Genomic DNA, 17,551 nt, shown 5'->3' with positions numbered 1-17,551 from the left:
CAACCCAAATGCCCGTTGGTAGCAGAATGGGTAAATGAGTCATGGTGTTTTCCTAAGTGGAATACTCCACAGAAATGTGAACTATTGTCACGTGTAACACAAATGAGTCTCACAAACATAAGGGGCGGGGGGGCGGTAAAAGAAGCCAGACTTTGTAAGAGGGTACAAACTGTACGATTCCGTTTATATAAAGTTCAAAACCAGGTAAATGAACCTAGCAGTCAGGTCAGTGGTTCCTTTGGGGAGGAGGGCAGGGCATTAACTGGGAGGAGACATGGAAGGGACCCTCTGGTCACTTTTGTTACTGTTGTTAATCCTCACGCAAGGATATTTTCCCATTGATTTTTAGAGAGAGTGGAAGAGAGGTAGGAAGGCGGAGAGGGAGAGGGGGAGGGGGAAGGGAAGGAGGAGAGGAAGGGAGAGAAACATCAGTGTGAGACACATAGATTGGTTGCCCCCCGCACATGCCCTAATCGGGGTGGAGACGAATCTGCAGCCCAGGTACAAGCCCTTGAACCAGCGACCATTTGGTGCTTGGGCCCATGCTCTAACCACTGAGTGACTTCTTGATCCGAGTGCTCCTTACATGGATGTAGCCAATAAGCAAAAACTAAATAGCCACTAAATGGCTACGGAGCGGCAGTGCATGTACTGACTGGTGTGTACACTCTTAAATAGGATGCTCTTTAGTGAAAATTCACATCCACAAAGGATCACAGGCATTGAGGCGGGGAGGGAAGCAAGGCTGGCTCCTGGCCCTGCCCAGGAAAAGGAAAGCAGACAGACCTGGGCACTGAAGCAAAAAGAGTCCCATGGTTAAGAGAGAGGGGGCTTTACCAGAGAGATGGCAAAACTGAGCAGAGAACAAGCCTAAACGTCTGAGGACACAGCAGAGCTTCGGAGACTGTTTTCTGAAGCAACATGAAGGGCCGCAGGGGAAGGGCCGGATATGCAGGCAGCAGGGCGGGGAATGCGGGCCCATCCTCGGCCCCCCGTTTACCGATGACAAGGCTGAGGGTGTAATGGAGACACGATAAGACTTAAGACACTCTCTGGGGGAGCAATAAGGAGGCTCAGAGGGCCCCACGCTCGGGGAAACTGGTCATGTGTGATGGCTGCAGCTGGGACATGAGATGCAGCACATGCTGGGGGCGGGGCATGGGGCGCCCTTTCTGAGGAAGCGGAGGAAGAGGTGTAAAACTCAGGGCTTAGGAAAGCAGCCTCCGAAAGGAAAGACCGGGAGGTGAGGCTCCAGCGGCACAGGACGCCCGGAGGAGGACGAGGGGGATGAGAGACGAGCGCACTGGAAGACCATCAGCTCAGCTTCAGAGACGGGCCAACAGGGGTTGCTGTGAGCGACTGAAAAACCAGAGGGAGAAACAAATAATCCGGGAGGAAGGAGGGGGTGAGACACGTCCTCTTGAGCAAGAGGCAAATAGGAGATTTAGACCAAGAAAGGCATTCACTGTCCGAGTGCCAGGCAGTTCCAGCGAGACTGAGTCATCCAATTTCAGACTGGAAGTAGGCCAGGCTAATGGACCACCGGAGCCTGGAGGGGCCGGGGGCCTAGAAGGAAGACGGGGAAGGACACAGACTTACTCAGCCTTTCACTTCTGCCTGAGAGGTGGCAGCCAGCAGGAAGAGCCCAGGTGGAGGAGGTAGAGGAGGAGGTGGTGGAGGAGGAGGAGGTGGTGGAAGAGAAGGAGGAGGAGGAGGGGGGGGGGGAAGATGGAGGAGGAAGAGGAAAAGGAGAAGTCGGAGGAAGAAGAGGAAAAGGAGAAGGTGGAGGAGGAAGAGGAAAGGGAGAAGGTGGAGGAGGAAGGGAGGAGGAGGAGGAAGAGAAGAAGATGGAGGAGGAGGATGAAGAGGAGAAGGTGGAGGAAGAAGAGGAAAAGGAGAAGGTGGAGGAGGAAGAGGAAAGGGAGAAGGTGGAGGAGGAAGGGAGGAGGAGGAGGAAGAGAAGAAGATGGAGGAGGAGGATGAAGAGGAGAAGGTGGTGGAGGAGGAGGGAGAGGAGAAGATGGAGGAGGAGGAGGTCACACCAGCACTGGTGTGTGGGATTTCCTCGGTGGACGATGCTGGGTGAAATGGAGATGCCGTGAGAGAGCCCAGCTTCTTCCCAATGAGGGCGGAGGAAAGCAGAGTCCAGACTGGAAACTGGGAAGTTTTCCCAAATGGTTTCCACCACCACAGGCTGGAAGACTAGCAGGATCCCGACTCTGTGTCTCTGGATGGTGACGCAGCTCCCCCTGGGTGTGCGGGAGTGGGCGCAGATGCTCTGGCGCCGCAAGGGAATGAGACCAAACTCTCCCAGAGCTGGAGCTGCAAACCTCTAAGGGAAGTTCCATCGCCCACTTCAGACCCCGAGTGACTTCCCGTGGTGAGGGTGCCTCAGGCCAGGTCCTCCCAGGCCAACCGTTTGTGCTGAGCCAGGAACTCTCCTGTGTGGAAGGGGCGGCTGGGCCGGACGCCCTTCACAAACGGCACGTGACAGAACCATGTGGGCTTTTCTGAAGGCAGAGCGTGTGTGTGTGTGTGTGTGTGTGTGTGTGCGGGGGCATGTGTGATCTTTGGGGTCACCTGCTAAAAGAAATCACCTGTGGGAGAACACAAGGGCCCTCAGGCTGCTGAGGCCACCTAAGCTGAGGGGGTCCAGGATAAGAGCATCTACAATGATGCTCTCTAACTGCTGCGCGGAGGCGCCTAAAGCACGTTGAAAACTAAGGACACCCCTGTGCCTGTCCTGGCTCAGATGCAGCTCCACCCCAAAGAGGCAGGAGGATGGAAATGACTTTTAGGGGCTGTAACGATGCGACAATACAACACTCATCAGCTACTAAGTAACCAAGCTAACTTACCAAGGTCAGATTCGTTTCCTGGCATCCTTAGGTAAAATATAGACAAATCCAGAGGACTGTAGAGTCTACCCAGAAGCTTGACCTCTCAAACTTAAGAAAGAAATTATCAAGTTCTTAGCCCTGGCAACAGTTCCTGACAATCATGCCCCAAGTCCTGCTGGCTGCCTGAGCCAGGGGCTGGGGAGCTGATGCTTTTGTTGTTGTTACTGTTAATCTTCACCTGAGGATATTTTCCCATTGACTTTGCGAGAGAATGGAAGGGAGTGGGAGAGACAGAGAAGAGAGAAACATCGATGTGAGAGGGACACATCGATTGGTTGCCTCCCACACACATCCGGATCAGGGCTGGGATGGAGCCTGCAACCAAGGTACACGTCCTTGACTGGAATTGAACCCTTGGCCCTTCAGTCCGCAGGCCAACGTTCAATCTCTGAGCCAAACCGGCTAGGGTGAGCTGATATCTTTTAATCCAAGGGCCCAGCAGGTCCCAGCATCCATGTGATGAAGAGTCCAAAAGGCATGCCTGGCGGTGGACATGGAATGGTTCCTGAGTCCTCACCCCACCAGGGGCTTCGGGATGCTGGGGCGAAGGGCTGGCTGTTCGTGGAAGGAGGGCTGCTTGGGTCACATGCCTCCCCCAGCCAAGTTCACCTGTGACCTCTCTCCTCCCACAAGCCGAGCTCAGAGCGAGCGGGCTCTTTGTCTCCTTCCAGGAGGACCCTTGAAACGTGGGGCACTTCCCTCTGAAGCTCCCAGACTCCCAGAGCACAGTGTGCAGGGCTCCCTCTGGCCAGCATTCCCCCCACCCTGGCCTCGCAAGGCTCAACACATGCTTCCATTCTAGAAGGAAACATTGCTTCCACAGGGAGGGCCAGCGTGCTGGACAGTGGCTCTACAGTAGGGGTGTCAAACTCAATAAGAGAAGGGGCCAAAATCTAAAATCCAGCCTAAATCGCGGGCCGAATGGTTTACTGAACAGTCATAAACTGACAATGTCATAAACTGACAGCAGAGTGCAGTGATGAAAGCGTGGTGCGGGCCACATGGCAAGGCCTGGTGGGCTGGATTTGGCCCGCGGGCCTTGTGTTTGACATATGTGCTCTACAGGGACGAGGGGGGGCTGCTTGGAGGAGGCAGAGCTAAGGCACTGGCTTGTCCCTAGTCCTCCCTGCCACCCCTGGGTTACAGGCATGGACTGGGGACAGTGGAAACAGAGTGAGGAGGGCTCCCTGAATCCTGCCCTTCAAAGGACACCTTTCTATCTTCGAGGCAAGTCCCTTTCTCTGGTGTGTCAGATCGTGCCTGCCATTCATTCCCTCCGCGCTGTCCCCAGTGAGGTCAGAGCCAAGAGCTGGTTGTACAAGGCAGCTTCTGCACTGAGCCGGTTTGGCTCAGAGGATAGAGTGTCAGCCTGCAGACTGAAGGGTCCTGGGTTCGATACCCGTCAAGAGCACGTACCTGGCCAGGGCTCGTGCAGGAGGCAACCAACCGATGTGTTTCACGTAATTATTTCTCTCTGTCTTTCCCTCTCTCTCTAAAAATCAATGGAAAAATATCCTTGGGTGAGGATTAAAAAAAACACACACACCAAACAGAGTAGCTTTTTGCCACGAACTCCCTTAGATTCCTGCATCTCAACAAAAGCACCCCGGCCCCAGCCCCGGGGAGGGGGATGACTGTGGAAAGCTCCGGAAGAGTCACACAAGGAGCTGGGCTGACTGGCTCCCGGTCGGCAAGACCTGCGAGAAGCTCCTGAGAGAGACAAGAAGCTCTTGAGAGGGCCGCAGGCCGCTCCTTGGGGGGCTCCTCCAGACTGCAATGCCCGCCTCCGCCCGGCAGCTGGGGGCCCACAACACGACCAGGAACAGATCACAGATGCAGCCCACCTCTTCCTGGGCAGGCGGGCCGCGGCCTCTGCCGGCAGACAGACTCAGGTGGGCGCGTGTCTGTCACGGCAGCTTATTTCAGTTCTGAGTTGTAAGGGGAAGAGGTCCACGTGGGACCTCTTAGAAGCCCTCTGCTGCCCTCGGGGCCGGAGGCAGAGCGTGCTTTTCTGGTGCCACTGTCCTCTGACTCATCCTCGTTTAGCTTCGGCACATGGGCTTTCGGGGGGGCCTGGCCGATGCCCCGGGGGCAGCGAAGGTGGCCCCTATGAAGGCGGGCGGAGTAAAGGTGCGGACAGCGGCTGCAGAGAGCGAGGAGAGTCGGGCAGATCGGCGGGTGTGGGCGGCCGCAGCCACAGTGGCCATTTGGCCCCAGCCAAGGGCTTGTCTCCCAGGCGGAACGCACAAGGATAGCAAAGTGGAATTTCCCAATCGCGGCATGAAAGAGCTTCTTCTCTCGAGGCCCTCCCCCGGCCCCTGCAATTAAAAACAAGTCCAGTTTCCAGCGGCTTCCTAGGCCTTGGCTCCCCGGCCCCACCACCCACCTCAGCGGCCAATCAGTTCCCTACTTCACGGCCGCCCGCCCGCCGGCCCGACACAGGGCTCTTATGTAAACGCTGGGGAGGGAGTGGGGGGCCTGGGTCTCACGGAAGGAGCCTCCTGACAGCCCCCCCCTCACTTGGGCCCTCAGCCCGCGCTCTCTAAACACCCGCCCCTCTCAGAGGCACCGCTTTCCCCGGGGAGGGTGCGTGGGACCTCACCCACCATCGACGGGGCCGGCTGGGGCTGGAGCCTTCGCGTTCACAGCACAGCCGCGGGTTGAAAAGAAAGCATTCTCCGGCCAGTCAGTCCCCTCGCCAGGCGGCAGGGAGGAAGAGGAGGGGAAGAGGCTCGGGCTGATTAAGGCGGGGGACGGCTGGCCAGAGGGCCGTCCTCACCCCGCTCCCTTCCCAGCACACAGCGGGCCTTGTGAGGACCCCAGCTGCTGGACTACGCTGGGGTTCATATCGCAGTTTATCAAAGGGGCTGCGTTTTCTCCCTCCTCGCCTTTTCTACTCAGCATAAGTGACCGGTTCATGGGAAGACAAGGCCCGCGCTTGTCCCGCCTGCACTGGCGTGGAGGGTGGGGAGAGGCTGGGAGAGGGAAATAAGTGTACACGAACACCCACCCCGGGCAGAGCTGTTGTGACGGGGCTGGGCCGCGGAGGGGTGCCCCGGGTGCCGGGGCAGCGGCCCGGTGTGTCGGAGCCAGCCGTGGCACAGAAGGGTCAATTATTTCACCCTCTCAAGTCCGGCTGCCCCTCCCCACGGCCCGGCCCACCGTGGGAGGCGGAGGCCACATCGCCAGGCGGAACAACGGCTCCCCTTTGAATGGAGCTGTGCCGAGAGCTGTGACACGCACGGTCTTATGTAACCCTCTCCGCAAACCACAGGCAGCACCATTGTCCTCGTCTTAACAGGCAAAGCAAACCGGCCCTGGAAACGGGTCACGCCGTTAAAAAACGGGAGGACCCGGGATTCGAACCCAAGTCGGTTTCGCGCCAGAAGCTCCCTCCTAATCCTGGGCCGCACTGCGCCTGTGGAGGGTGTGGGTGTGAGCGGGGGCAGGGCTGGGGGTGCCCGGCACCAGCCCCCTCTCAGCGCCCCCTGACCCTGTCCTGTCTTCCCTCCATATGTGGTACTTGCGAGCAGTTCCCACAAAGTCGGGCTGCGATGAGGTTTTGGAGCCACTGGCTTCCCCAACCTCAGCGGGCGTATCCGCTGCTATGTCCACCAGAAAATAGGCCATTTGGATCCAGAGAGGATGTCCAACCCCCCGGGGCCTGGCTGGAGTTCGGGCCCCATTCCCAGCCCCCTCGGAGGTGCAGCCTGGGAGAGCTGTGGGGGGGAGGAAACGCTCTGGGTCCCGAGGGAAGCCAGGCATCTTCCCCATCGCCAGGGCCCCCACCAGATGTCTGCCGCCAGATGCCTGCGTCCCAGACACGCAGCCGCTCCTGGACCCGGAGCTAGCACTGCCACAGAGATGGTCTGCCAGAGAACCTTTCCTTTGCCCCCAATGATGGGTCTTGGGGTTGAGAGGAGCAACTTATAGTTCCCTTTATTGTTTCTCATCAGGCCCGCGGCTTCCTCCCAGCAGCCTGCACGCACCATGATTACGCTCCTCCTCAGAGCCCCGAGCAGAACGTAAGGAAATGAGGCGAGAAGCCTGCAGGCAGGCCGCCGCTCCCGAGGGCTCCTCCCAGCGATCTCTGCCGAAGAGAAAGCACACCTTCGAGGCTGCCTCCCAGCCTGACGCTGTGCGGTGCCGCCCTGACAGCCCACCCGCTGGCCTGGACGGTGACCTGGGCTGGCCGGCTGCGGCCTGGCACGCTGGCTTAACGGGCAGCAGGTTCACAGTGCTGGCGTGGCCCAGAAGGGCCAGGTGGCTGTCGGCCTGAACACGGACTGACAGGTGCTGGCGCTGCTTAGAGTAATAGCAGGCTGAACAACTGAAGCCAAGGGCTAAGAGGGACATGTGTGAGGGCCCAGCCCTGGTTCTCGGTGCGAGTGCCAAGGGCTAGGAGGCCTCTGGGGCTGTGCGGGGGCGTGGGGGTGGGGAGAGGGGGGAGGAGGGAGGCCAGGCTCTTGCCCAGGAGCCCCAGAAGGGCGAACGGTCACCATGCTGGCTATACCGAGTGCCCTGCACCAGGAGGGAGGAGCCCCTCTGACAAGCTGGACCCAACTGGTCCTGGCTCTCGGGCTGTCCAGACCACTCAGGGTACGGGACTCGGCCCTCTCTCAGAAGGGGCAAAGAGGCAGCTGCGGAGTTAGCAGGGTGCAGGGGTTTGCAGCCCAGCTCCGACCAAGCCGGAAGGGTCCATGGCCTCCTCTCATTTCCCTTCTGCAAAATGAGGATTCTCCCCAGCCCCGGATGCCTGGGAGACACTGCAAAGCGAGCGGCGCCTCACTGTTGTAAATGGGGAGGTGGGCGGAGGCAGGGCCCCGGCCGCACAGCCGCTCGGTGCAGTCTGGGGTGCTGCTCACCCCCGAGTTCCCGCGGCCCAGCCCCTGATGGGGCCTGTGAGGCCGAGAGGATGGGAGAACCCGTTACAGCCCGTCCTCCAGGGAGGAGGGCAGCTATGAATGCCTTTCCGAAGGCCTGTCTCCACTGGTTCCTGAAAGTCTTCCAGGCAAGGAGGGCTCGTCAGAGGGCTGGCACCTCTGCAATTTGGAAAACCACACACAGCGAGCTGTCACTCATGTGGGGACAGGCTGGCATTTTCCTGGTGGGGGGTCTCCGGTACCACATCTAACCTCCGCTTCAATCCCCGACGGAGGTGCTGGAAAACCGTGGAAATCTCCCTCCCTGGGCCAATGAGGACAAGGATCCATTTCTGTCCCTCTCAACCTTGGTTCTCACTCAGGGTAATGTTGCTCCCAGGAGACACTGGAAATGTCTGAAGCCTTTTTTGTTTGTCCGAACGGGGTGGGCGCGGTGCTGCGGGCAGCTGGTGGGCGGGGACCAGGGGTGCCGCTCATCATCCGACACTGCACAGTCCCCGCCACAAACAAGGACCGACCCCGACTGCCAACGGTGCGGTGACCCCTCCCACCCCCAAAGCCACCTGTGGGGAGGGCAGGGACTCTGTGGTCCTGCTGTTTGTCCTTCCGGAGAGGCAGGCCTGTCCCTTCGCCTCCATCCTTGGCCTGTTCTCCAGGTTGCTCACCGCCAAGCTCAGCCCTCGAGCGAGCAAGGGCCTGGGGCTCTCTCTCCCCAAGACTCTTTTGGGGCCTCATCTCCCTCCAATTGCCTCCTGCCATCCCCGTTTTCTCTGCTTCTCCCTGCCTCCCGGGCCCTCTCCTCAGCCTCCTTCCTGGCTTCTCCCCAGCCGGAACAGGGGGCTCCTCAGGCTCAGCGCAGCCCCCGCCCTCCGCGCTCTGCCTCTCACAGCTGACTGTTCTCACTTCCGAAGAATGACAACCCCACAAGCACATGAGGTCAGAATGGTACCTCACACAGAATCAGTATTCAGTCAAATCTGTTGAATAAATGAATGAATGAGTGAATGAATGGATGCCTATGCCATCAACATCCAGATTTGTATCTCAGGCCTAGGCCCCTGTTTTGAGAGACAGGCACAGAAACCGCTTCCTTTGACGCTCCCAAAGCCATTTACATTCAAATACAGGCCCCTCCTCCCTCCCTGCTCCTCCCCCAGGGCCCCCATCCCAGGGACTGTCATCCCATCCACCTGCCATCACACCAGGGTCCTGCGTGTCACTCCTCCCTCCCTCTCCCCTCATTCCCTCCTGCAGTCGATCACCAAATCTTGTACTTTTGAATCCAGTTGCTTCTTAACCTTCCCCCAAGAATTGCCACCATCTCTCACCTGGACAGCAGCCTCCCACATATCCATCCTGCCCCTGCCCCCATCCTCCCCTAGCAGCACAGTCATCTTTTAAACCAGAAACCGGGTCACGCCATTTCCCTGCTCAAGCCCTCTCAGTGGCTCCCCGTGACCTCTGGGTAAGGCCCCCATTCCCTAGTCCGGCCCACAAGGCTGAGCTCCTCGGGCCCTTGCCTCTGGTTTACGGCAAAATGAACGCTCCATGCTTCTCCCTGCCTTGAAGGCTGTACAGGCCAGACGCTCCTTCAACTCCCAGTCCTCCCGATGGCCTCCGAAGCCTCCCTGACGCCTGGGGCCACGTTAGTCTATCTGGATGGCTTTACCACCCTCATCACCCCAGAGGTTCTGATTTCACTGATCCGGGGAGGGCCAGCCATCGGCTTCTGTCTTAAGCCTCCTGGGTGACCTAACACAGCCAGAGCCGAGAGAACTGCCGCTCAGCCTATTTGGAGAAGTCCTCCCCCTGGAAGATCTAGATTTTGTTGGTCTGAAGGTCACTCTTCTGCTAACTCTGCTCCTTGGAGCTGAGCAGGTGGCAAATGGCCAGACCTGGCCATGCTACAGTTGGAGAGGCGCTGAGCGACAGGGGCTGGGGCCCAGGCACCATCCAGGGCTAGGCTCGCATGACTCGAGTATCTGGCTCCACCGCTGCCAGCGACCCTGGGCCCCGTGTTGGCAGTGGGTCACCTGGCACAGCCTGGTTCATGCCCATCTGGCTTACCTACTCCCTCACTCCTCAAAGACTCCCACTAGGGCATTCAATGAGACAATATTCAACCTCAAAGGGAAAACACTGTCTCAGAAGCGGAAAAAACGAATTCATTTGTTTGAAAACGGTGACAGTGACCTGCCTCAAGTCAGTACCACCAGTGTGAAGCGGGGACCTTTTTTGTTTCTTTGAAGAACAAACACAAAGGTCAGGAAAAGGAGACGAGGGACACGAAAGAGAAAGTGGCGGATGGGACACCGCACAGGGCGAGGAGGAGAGTAGGTGACGCTGACCTGATGATGAAGGCGCCTCGGACCTCCAGGAGCTTCCGTTCACTGCTGAACCTCTTGAGAAGGTTGATCATGAACTTGTAGAAGTAGGAGTTCATGGTGGGAGAGGAAGGAGAACATTCTAAGCCTTTGGTACCTGTAGAGGAAGGGATGGAGCTGGGGTTTATTCTGTGTCCACAGGACGATGGGCAGCCCACCCCCCAGGATATAAACAGTTGTAAATGCCAAAAAGGTGGTGGTGGTGGTCTGTGTGGTACAACACGAGGGAAAATCTTCAGTCAAGGGCCGCATTTGACAGCAATAAAACAAGAGCTACACAGGTATGTCCAAGCAACTCTGCTTACTACACACATACCCCTGACTTGTTCTCCCCCCCGCGCCCCCCCCCAGTCAACCCAGCCACTTAGTGCACACTGCCTATCTGTAAGACCCTCTGCTACGTGTTATGTAATTTAAAAAAATAAACTGCTACTCATTATCTCAATTAATAAAATATGGCCTTTATTTTGGCCAACTGACAAATGACAAGTCAAAGAGAAAAAAGGGGCAAGACAGGTCCACAATCTCAAACTGTCACACCTGGAGAGGCAAAGCCACACTCCTTTCCCAGCGTGACTGAGCAAAGAGGAACTGTGCCCACACCACTAGATTAGAGACAGCACATTCTATGAAATGTGACCGATGTTTTACTCTGCACCCAATGTTTTTTTAAATATATTTTTATTGGCTTTAGAGAGAGAGAGGAAGGGAGAGGGAGAGATAAGAACATTGATGTGAGAGAGAAACATCGACTGGCTGCCTCTTGCAGGTCCCCTTTTGGGGATCAAGCCTTCAACCCAGGCGTGTGCTCTGACCAGGGACCAAACCTGCGACCTTTCGGTGCACAGGACAACACCCAACCAACTGAGCCACATGGGCCAGGGATGCACCCAATGTTTTGAAATCAGACATTCTTCCTCATCTTCAGGTAAAGAATCTCTTTTAGAATCGTACTCTGAAGACTTTCAAAGCCTGCAGTTGGCCTTAGGACCAACCAGAAGCACAATGGAGGTCTCCCTCTGATGTGTCCTAGCTGAGAACACACTGAGGGCCACCCGTCCCCACGTCACCCTACATCCAGCATCCAGCACCAAGGAAGGGAGAGGAGGGGACAAGGGCAGGGCTGACGGAATGCATGGATGATCCCTTCATAGTGTATTCACACACCCCAATATACTCCTTGCGTTTCCCCTTTTTCCTTGCTAACACATACTGACTCCAACAAGCACTGCTGGAAAGAGGTGTTCGTGATGGTAGGAATCCTCACTCCGTCTGCCCAAAATATCACAGGACATTACAAAGAGAACAGTTCAAGTGAGAGATAATTCACACACCATCAAGTCCTAACTTGCACAACTCAGTGGTGTGCAGTATATTCACTAAGATGGGCATCTGTCGGCACTAATTCCAGATCATTTTTGTCAGCCCCCAAAGAAACTCTGTAGCCATTAGCTTCCATTCTCCATTTCCCCCCTCATTTTTACATCTGAATAATATCCCACTGAATGGATAAAACATACTTCATCCATTCATCAGTTGGTAGACCATTTGGTTGTTTCTACTTTTGGTTTATTAAGAATGATGCTGCTGTCAATATTCATATATAAGGTTTTGTGTGAACACGTTTCCCTTTTTCTTGGTTACTAGCATATGCCCAGGAGCGGAATTTCTGGATCAGTCACCCTCTATGTGTAAACTTTTGAGGAACTGCTAGACTTTACTGCACCATTTTACATTCCCATCAGCCATGCAGAGAGCTCCAATTTCTCCACATTCTCGCCAATACTTGTTATCTATTTTTTTAAAATATATTTTATTGATTTTTTACAGAGAGGAAGGGAGATAGAGAGCTAGAAACGTTGATGAGAGAGAAACAGACCAGTTGCCTCCTGCACACCCCCTACTGGGGATGTGCCCGCAACTAATGTACATGCCCTTGACCGGAATCGAACCTGGGACCTTTCAGCCTGCAGACCGACGCTCTACCACTGAGCCAAACCGGTTTCGGCTATCTATTTTTGATTATAGCCCTCCTAGTGGATGGGAGGTGGTATCTCATTGTGGGTTTGATTTGCATTTCTCTAAGGATTAATGATGTTGACCATCTTTTCTTGTGCTTATTGGCTATTTGTATATCTTCTTTGGAGAAATGTCTATTCAAACCTTGTGTGTCTACTTTTTTTTATTTTTTATCCTGAGATATTTTTTTTTTTTTCTTAGAAAGTGCAGGAGGGGAAGGGGAAAGGGAGAGACAGAGAGAAAGAGAAAAAGGTGAGAGAGACACATTGATTGGTTATTTCCCACACGTGCCCTGACCGGGGGCCAGAGATTGAGCCTGCAGCTGATGTACGTGCCCTTTATCAGGAATCAAACCCAAGACCCTCCAATCTGAGGGCCTAACCACTGAGCAACTGGCCTATTTTAAAACTGAGTTACTTATCTTTTCATTGTTGTTGTAACAGTTATCTGTATATCAGATACAAGTCTCTTATCAGATATATGATTTGCAAATGCTTTTTCCAATTCTGTGGGATGTCTTCACTTTCTTGATAATGTCCTTTCAAGCACAATTTTTGAGACTTGGATGAATTCTAACTTATCTATTTCTTTTTTTGGTTGTTTGTGCTTTTGGTGTTGTATCTAAGAAACTGCTATCTAATCCGAGGTCAGAGAGATTTATGATTTGGTTTCTTGTAAAAAAAAAAAATTTTTTTTTAAGGAGTCCAAGTTAATATCTTTTTGCATGTGGATGAATATCCAGTTGTCCCGTATATAAAAAGTTTTTGTAGATGCTTTATTCATTTTTTGTATTTTAATTTTTTCCAGCTTTATCGGGATGAAATTGACATATAACACTGTGTAAGTTTACTGTGTGGCTGTTGATTTGATACACTTATATATTGCAAAATGCTTACAACCATAGCATTAGCTAGCACTCCCACCACTTCATATAATTACCATCCTTTTTTGTGGTGAGGACATTTAAGATCTACTCTTAGCAACTTTCAAGTATATAACACAGTATTATTAACTATAATCACCACACGACGTTAGGTACTCAGAACTCGTTCGGCTTCAGCTGGAGTCTGGCACCGAGGGAGGCCGCGGGAGGAGGCTGAGGGCTGACGAGGATCTGGGCCATCACTTTCCAGGCTGGCCTCTCTCTGGCCATCATGACTTCCTCCCCAGACCAGGGCGAGGATGGCCACACACCAGCGTGAAACAGGCACAATGTGGGGACGACTGGGAGTCGAGTTCCTAGGAGGCTCAGCCCAGAGCACCAGCAGGAACCACCCAGAGCACTGGAAGCCGGCCGCAGAGGGGCTCCCTGCGGTGACGTCACCAGGTGCTATGGCCAGCCCAACCTTCTCCCTGTAGAACGTCTTTTTGCTGAGCTCAGACTTCCCTTACATCTTCCCCCTGGTGCTTCTGGGCAAGTGGTGGGAACTGGAAATGCAGCCTGTGAATTACTGTGGAAGGATTTCTTATCAGGAGCCACACCTTCAAAGCACTGTCCTCTCCTCAGAACCACCTAGACAGCTCTGACGGCCCCGTGTAGGGCCGCGTGAGAAGCCCAGTTCAAGCGTGGGCCTCACTGGACTTGTTTGCAGTGTGTTGTTCTGGGCTCCTGCCCGGAACAGCCTGGCCCGGGAGATCCTGGGTGACTCTGGAATGGCAAACAGTCTCTGCGCCCTGGCCCCGCGGGGCTGTTTGCAGAATCAAGTGTCACATTCTTACAGATCGTGTTACCCCAGGCCCAGCTGGAGTTGATCTCTGAGGAGGTGGCTGCAGGTACAGCTGTTGAGGCGGCCCAGCTGCCTCTCGGCCCCTCCTCACTCTCCACACTGAGGCTATGAATTGGGCTGCCTGTGGGGGCCTAGCTTGGAGGCTGGGCCACCCCCTCGCTCAGTGGAGGTGGGTGTGGACAAGCTCACTGGGTGCTTGTTTGTGATGTCCCTGTCCCCTTCTTGCTTCTGTATGTGCACTCCCGTTCCACCCCATTTCTAGGCCTAGTGCCATGCAGGCTCCCAAGCATTCCAAAGGACAAAGGGACCAACACAGACAAAAGCCATAAAGAAATCCTCCCCAACTGGGGCCACAGTCTCCGTTCCCCGGGGGCAGGGTGTCTTGGGCAGGCACTGGGGAGACGCGATGGCTGTTCTGGCCTCAGAGGGGCAGTGGGAAGCACTGAGTACGGCATAAGTGCTCAGCTTGGGCGTCCATCAGACCCGAGTTCAGGTCAGATGTTCACTCTTCCACTAACTGGCTGTGCAGCCATGGCTAAGTCTAAGCCTCAGTTTCCTCACCTGTAGAGTGGGGGCAACAAGAACCCCTATTAAATGGGACAAAACATGTAATGTGCTGGGCCTGGAGCCTGCCTCACGGTCCAATAAATAGGGGCAGCTATCAGCAAACATGCCATAACCCAGATACTGAATGTTGTTCTGCCCGCTGAGCCTCAGAGCGAATGGCGGAGGGCTGGAGGAGAGTCCAGACTGTCTCTGAGCGGGGAGACTGCAGAACTGGGAGTGGGGGGAGGCTTCAAGGAGGAGAGGGGCTCACCTGTAACCCTAACCAACCCACATTCAGGGAGGGAGACCGGCTACCTCGCGGCTGACAGGCTGACCACAGACGGCAGGAGAGAAAGCGTGGGGCTGCTCTGGACACATTCCCAGGCCTCCTAGCCAAAGCTCCCCAAGGGCCACACAGGCAACTCCCGAAGTCCAGGCTGCGCGATGGCCCTGGGGCTGCGGCCCTTAGTGGGAGGTGGGGGGCAGAGCCCTATCACCGAGAAGCCAAGAAGCCGGCAGGGACTCGCCTTCTCACGGTGCAGTGGCTGCTGGGACAGCCTGTGGGGCTCGGCCTCCCACCACTTAAGACTACAAAGCGCAGGGCCGCCACCTTCCCGAAGACTTGGCTGGCGAGAGGCCAGAGTGTGGGGGAGCTTTGGGGGAGCTGTCTGGGCCTGGCCTGCTTGGGCCTCCAGCTTCGGGGTGGAGCCTTCTGCCCTTCAGGCTCCCACATGCCAGAGGGACTCTGGTCGGGGCCACTGCCCTCGGAGGCGAAGCCTTTACAGGAGCGAGCAGGAGCCCATAAAGCTCAGCGAGATCCATCCCAACGGCAGACATGTGTGGGCAGGCAGTCCTCGGGGCGGGGGCGGGGCGGGGTGGGGGACACTTTCTGGGTGGGCTGGTCAAGGCCGGGCCCGTCTCGGTGCTCACTGCGGGCGGGGTGTGGGCCTCATCGCCCAGCCTTGGCCTCCTGCCGGTCCACTGGTCACTTTTCCGCCCTCCCTGGCCCTCAGGCCCTGGTGGCTGGAGGCGGAACTGAGAGCTTCTCAGGCAGGGCTGCAGCATAGGAGGAGGAGATGGGGGAGAAGGAACAGACCCCCCCCAGGCTCCCGCAGGGCATGGCAGCCTCTCTCCACCAACTCATGGCTGCCTGCCGACGCCGCGGGAGCTCTCGGCGCCTCCCTCCACGGCCACTTCGCCCGCTCTGGCTCTTGCTCTCCACACTCTCTCCCCTGGGCTGAGGCTCTGCTGAGGACGGAGAGGCTTTTACTCAGTTGACCTGGACGGCGCCACGGTCTTCCAGGCCCAGAGAGGAGGAGCAGCCGTCTGGCTGGGGACGCAGGAAGAGGGGAGAGAGAACAACCTGCCCAGGGGTCTTAGGAGTGAGGTGCCCGATGGGGGGCTGAGGAGTTTTGTTCCTTAATCCCGCTGAGGGCCAGTCCCGCAGCCGAATGTCGCCCGCCTCGCCTTTCTGGTTGGGAGAAGCGGGCTCTGGCAGGAAGCACACGTGACGGCCGCTGGCCCAGGGGCAGACAGATGCCGTCGGGAGCACTCGGTACACAAAACCAGGCCGGTGGGGTGGGCGGCCAGGGAGCCGGCCCCGCAGATGTTGCTAAGTGAAACCTGATGTGGCGACATGAGAATCTGCAGAACGGCTCACAAACAACCTTCCCTGGGATGTTTTGGATTGAGTTTTGTGGCTATGACGTGAAGGAGCCTCACATGTCGGGATAAAAATAGCTCTGGCCTCAATACACAACGTGAGTTACAGTTCAACAAAACCAGATGGGAAAACATTGGCCGCCCAGCCCAGGCCCAGCGGGGTCCTGCTCCACTCCCACCCTCCTGTCTGTCTCCCCCCGGCCCCTCCGGTGGGAGCGGGTCCCCCGCCCTGAGGATGCGGGGAAGGGCCAGGGGACCCAGAGGAGACCCAGGCCCCGTCGCTAACTGGCAGGCAGTCTCAGGAAGTGACACCTTCCCCAGGGTGGCGGTTCCTGTCTGTGAGCCTCACGGGGAGAAGGAGCTTAACGGTTCCTGGCACAGGAAGTGCTCAGAGGAGGGGGCTGTGGGGTTGGGAGGCTGGTTTGGAATCAAGGGGGTCAAGCTGGGGAGGGGCTAGCTTCCCCGGGCTCTTGTGAAACGGGGTCTCGGGGGCTGTGGAGCCTGCGCAATCTGGGGGAGAGCCCAGCTGAGGTCAGGGAGCCTTCTGCCCTGGGCAGCCGCCCAAATCCAGGAGGTTTCCAGCTGCCTGGTTCAGAGCGAGAGATAAGCTAATGGGCCCCAGCGGGTCCGAGAGGAACCAGAAGCAGATATGGCAGTGGAGAGGGCTGCTCCAGGGAGAGCTGCAGGGCCGTGGAGCAAGCAGCTGGGGCCACGGGCAGTGCTGGAGACGGGAAGGGGGAAGGGCCCTCAGACTGTCAGCAGCAATGGGCTTGGGTAGGACGGGCCCGGGCTCTCCATCTGGTGGCTGGTAAAGGCCTGGGCAGTGGTGCAAGGTGAGCCTCAGGCCCAGCTCTGGTGCCCCCATTGTAATGGCTCTGAAAGGCGGCACCGACGGGGTTCAGAGGTGAGCACCACAGACCTGCGGGCTGAGCTGGCGCTTCTCTAACTGCGGGGAGCACACAAGGCCCCTGCGATCCTGACAAAATGCGACTCTGAGGCTAGGGTGGGCCCTAGTGCCTCCATTTCTGATGACCTTCCAGGCGACGCTGAGGCTGCAGAGCCTGCACCTTGAGAACCCAGGTCTCAGAGGTCATGGCCGGGAGGGAAACAGATGTGACCCCCCAGCACCATGCACTCAGTGATGGGTGGGAGGGCAGAGCCGGGCCCCGGTTCTCCTGAAAGCCCCACAGAGGAGAGCACCTGAGCGCCATAACGAGGACCGAAGCAGAGGCAGCACTCACACGGTCTTAGCGCCGTCCACACAAGAGCTCACAGAGAGAGCCCCAAAGCACCCATCGCCCAATTAACGGAGGAGGGAGGGGGGGCACCGAGGCAGGACACTTGCCCCAGGTCTCAGGGCAGGGGGGCACAGATGGACGGTGAACCCAGATCTTCCCAGCCCCGGCGCCTGACCACAGCGTGTGGGGAGA

At 56.7% G+C, this 17,551-nt stretch overlaps 1 protein-coding gene across 1 annotated transcript in view; it reads right to left on the bottom strand.

The window, feature by feature from the left end:
• Nucleotides 1–17,551, bottom strand: part of VAC14 (VAC14 component of PIKFYVE complex) — a 90,596-nt gene that overhangs the window by 25,090 nt on the left and 47,955 nt on the right. Inside the window, exon 14 of the mRNA XM_084906716.1 lies at nucleotides 10,132–10,264. Within this exon, the coding sequence (XP_084762842.1) occupies nucleotides 10,132–10,264 (133 nt within the window). The remainder of the gene's footprint in view (nucleotides 1–10,131; nucleotides 10,265–17,551) is intronic.

The sequence above is a fragment of the Pipistrellus hanaki genome (genome assembly GCF_964339955.1).
Source record: "Pipistrellus hanaki genome assembly, chromosome: 15".
In the NCBI taxonomy this organism is placed as follows: domain Eukaryota; kingdom Metazoa; phylum Chordata; class Mammalia; order Chiroptera; family Vespertilionidae; genus Pipistrellus; species Pipistrellus hanaki.
The sequence above is the reverse complement of the archived record's forward strand: the minus strand, read 5'-3'. Positions and strand labels throughout refer to the sequence as shown.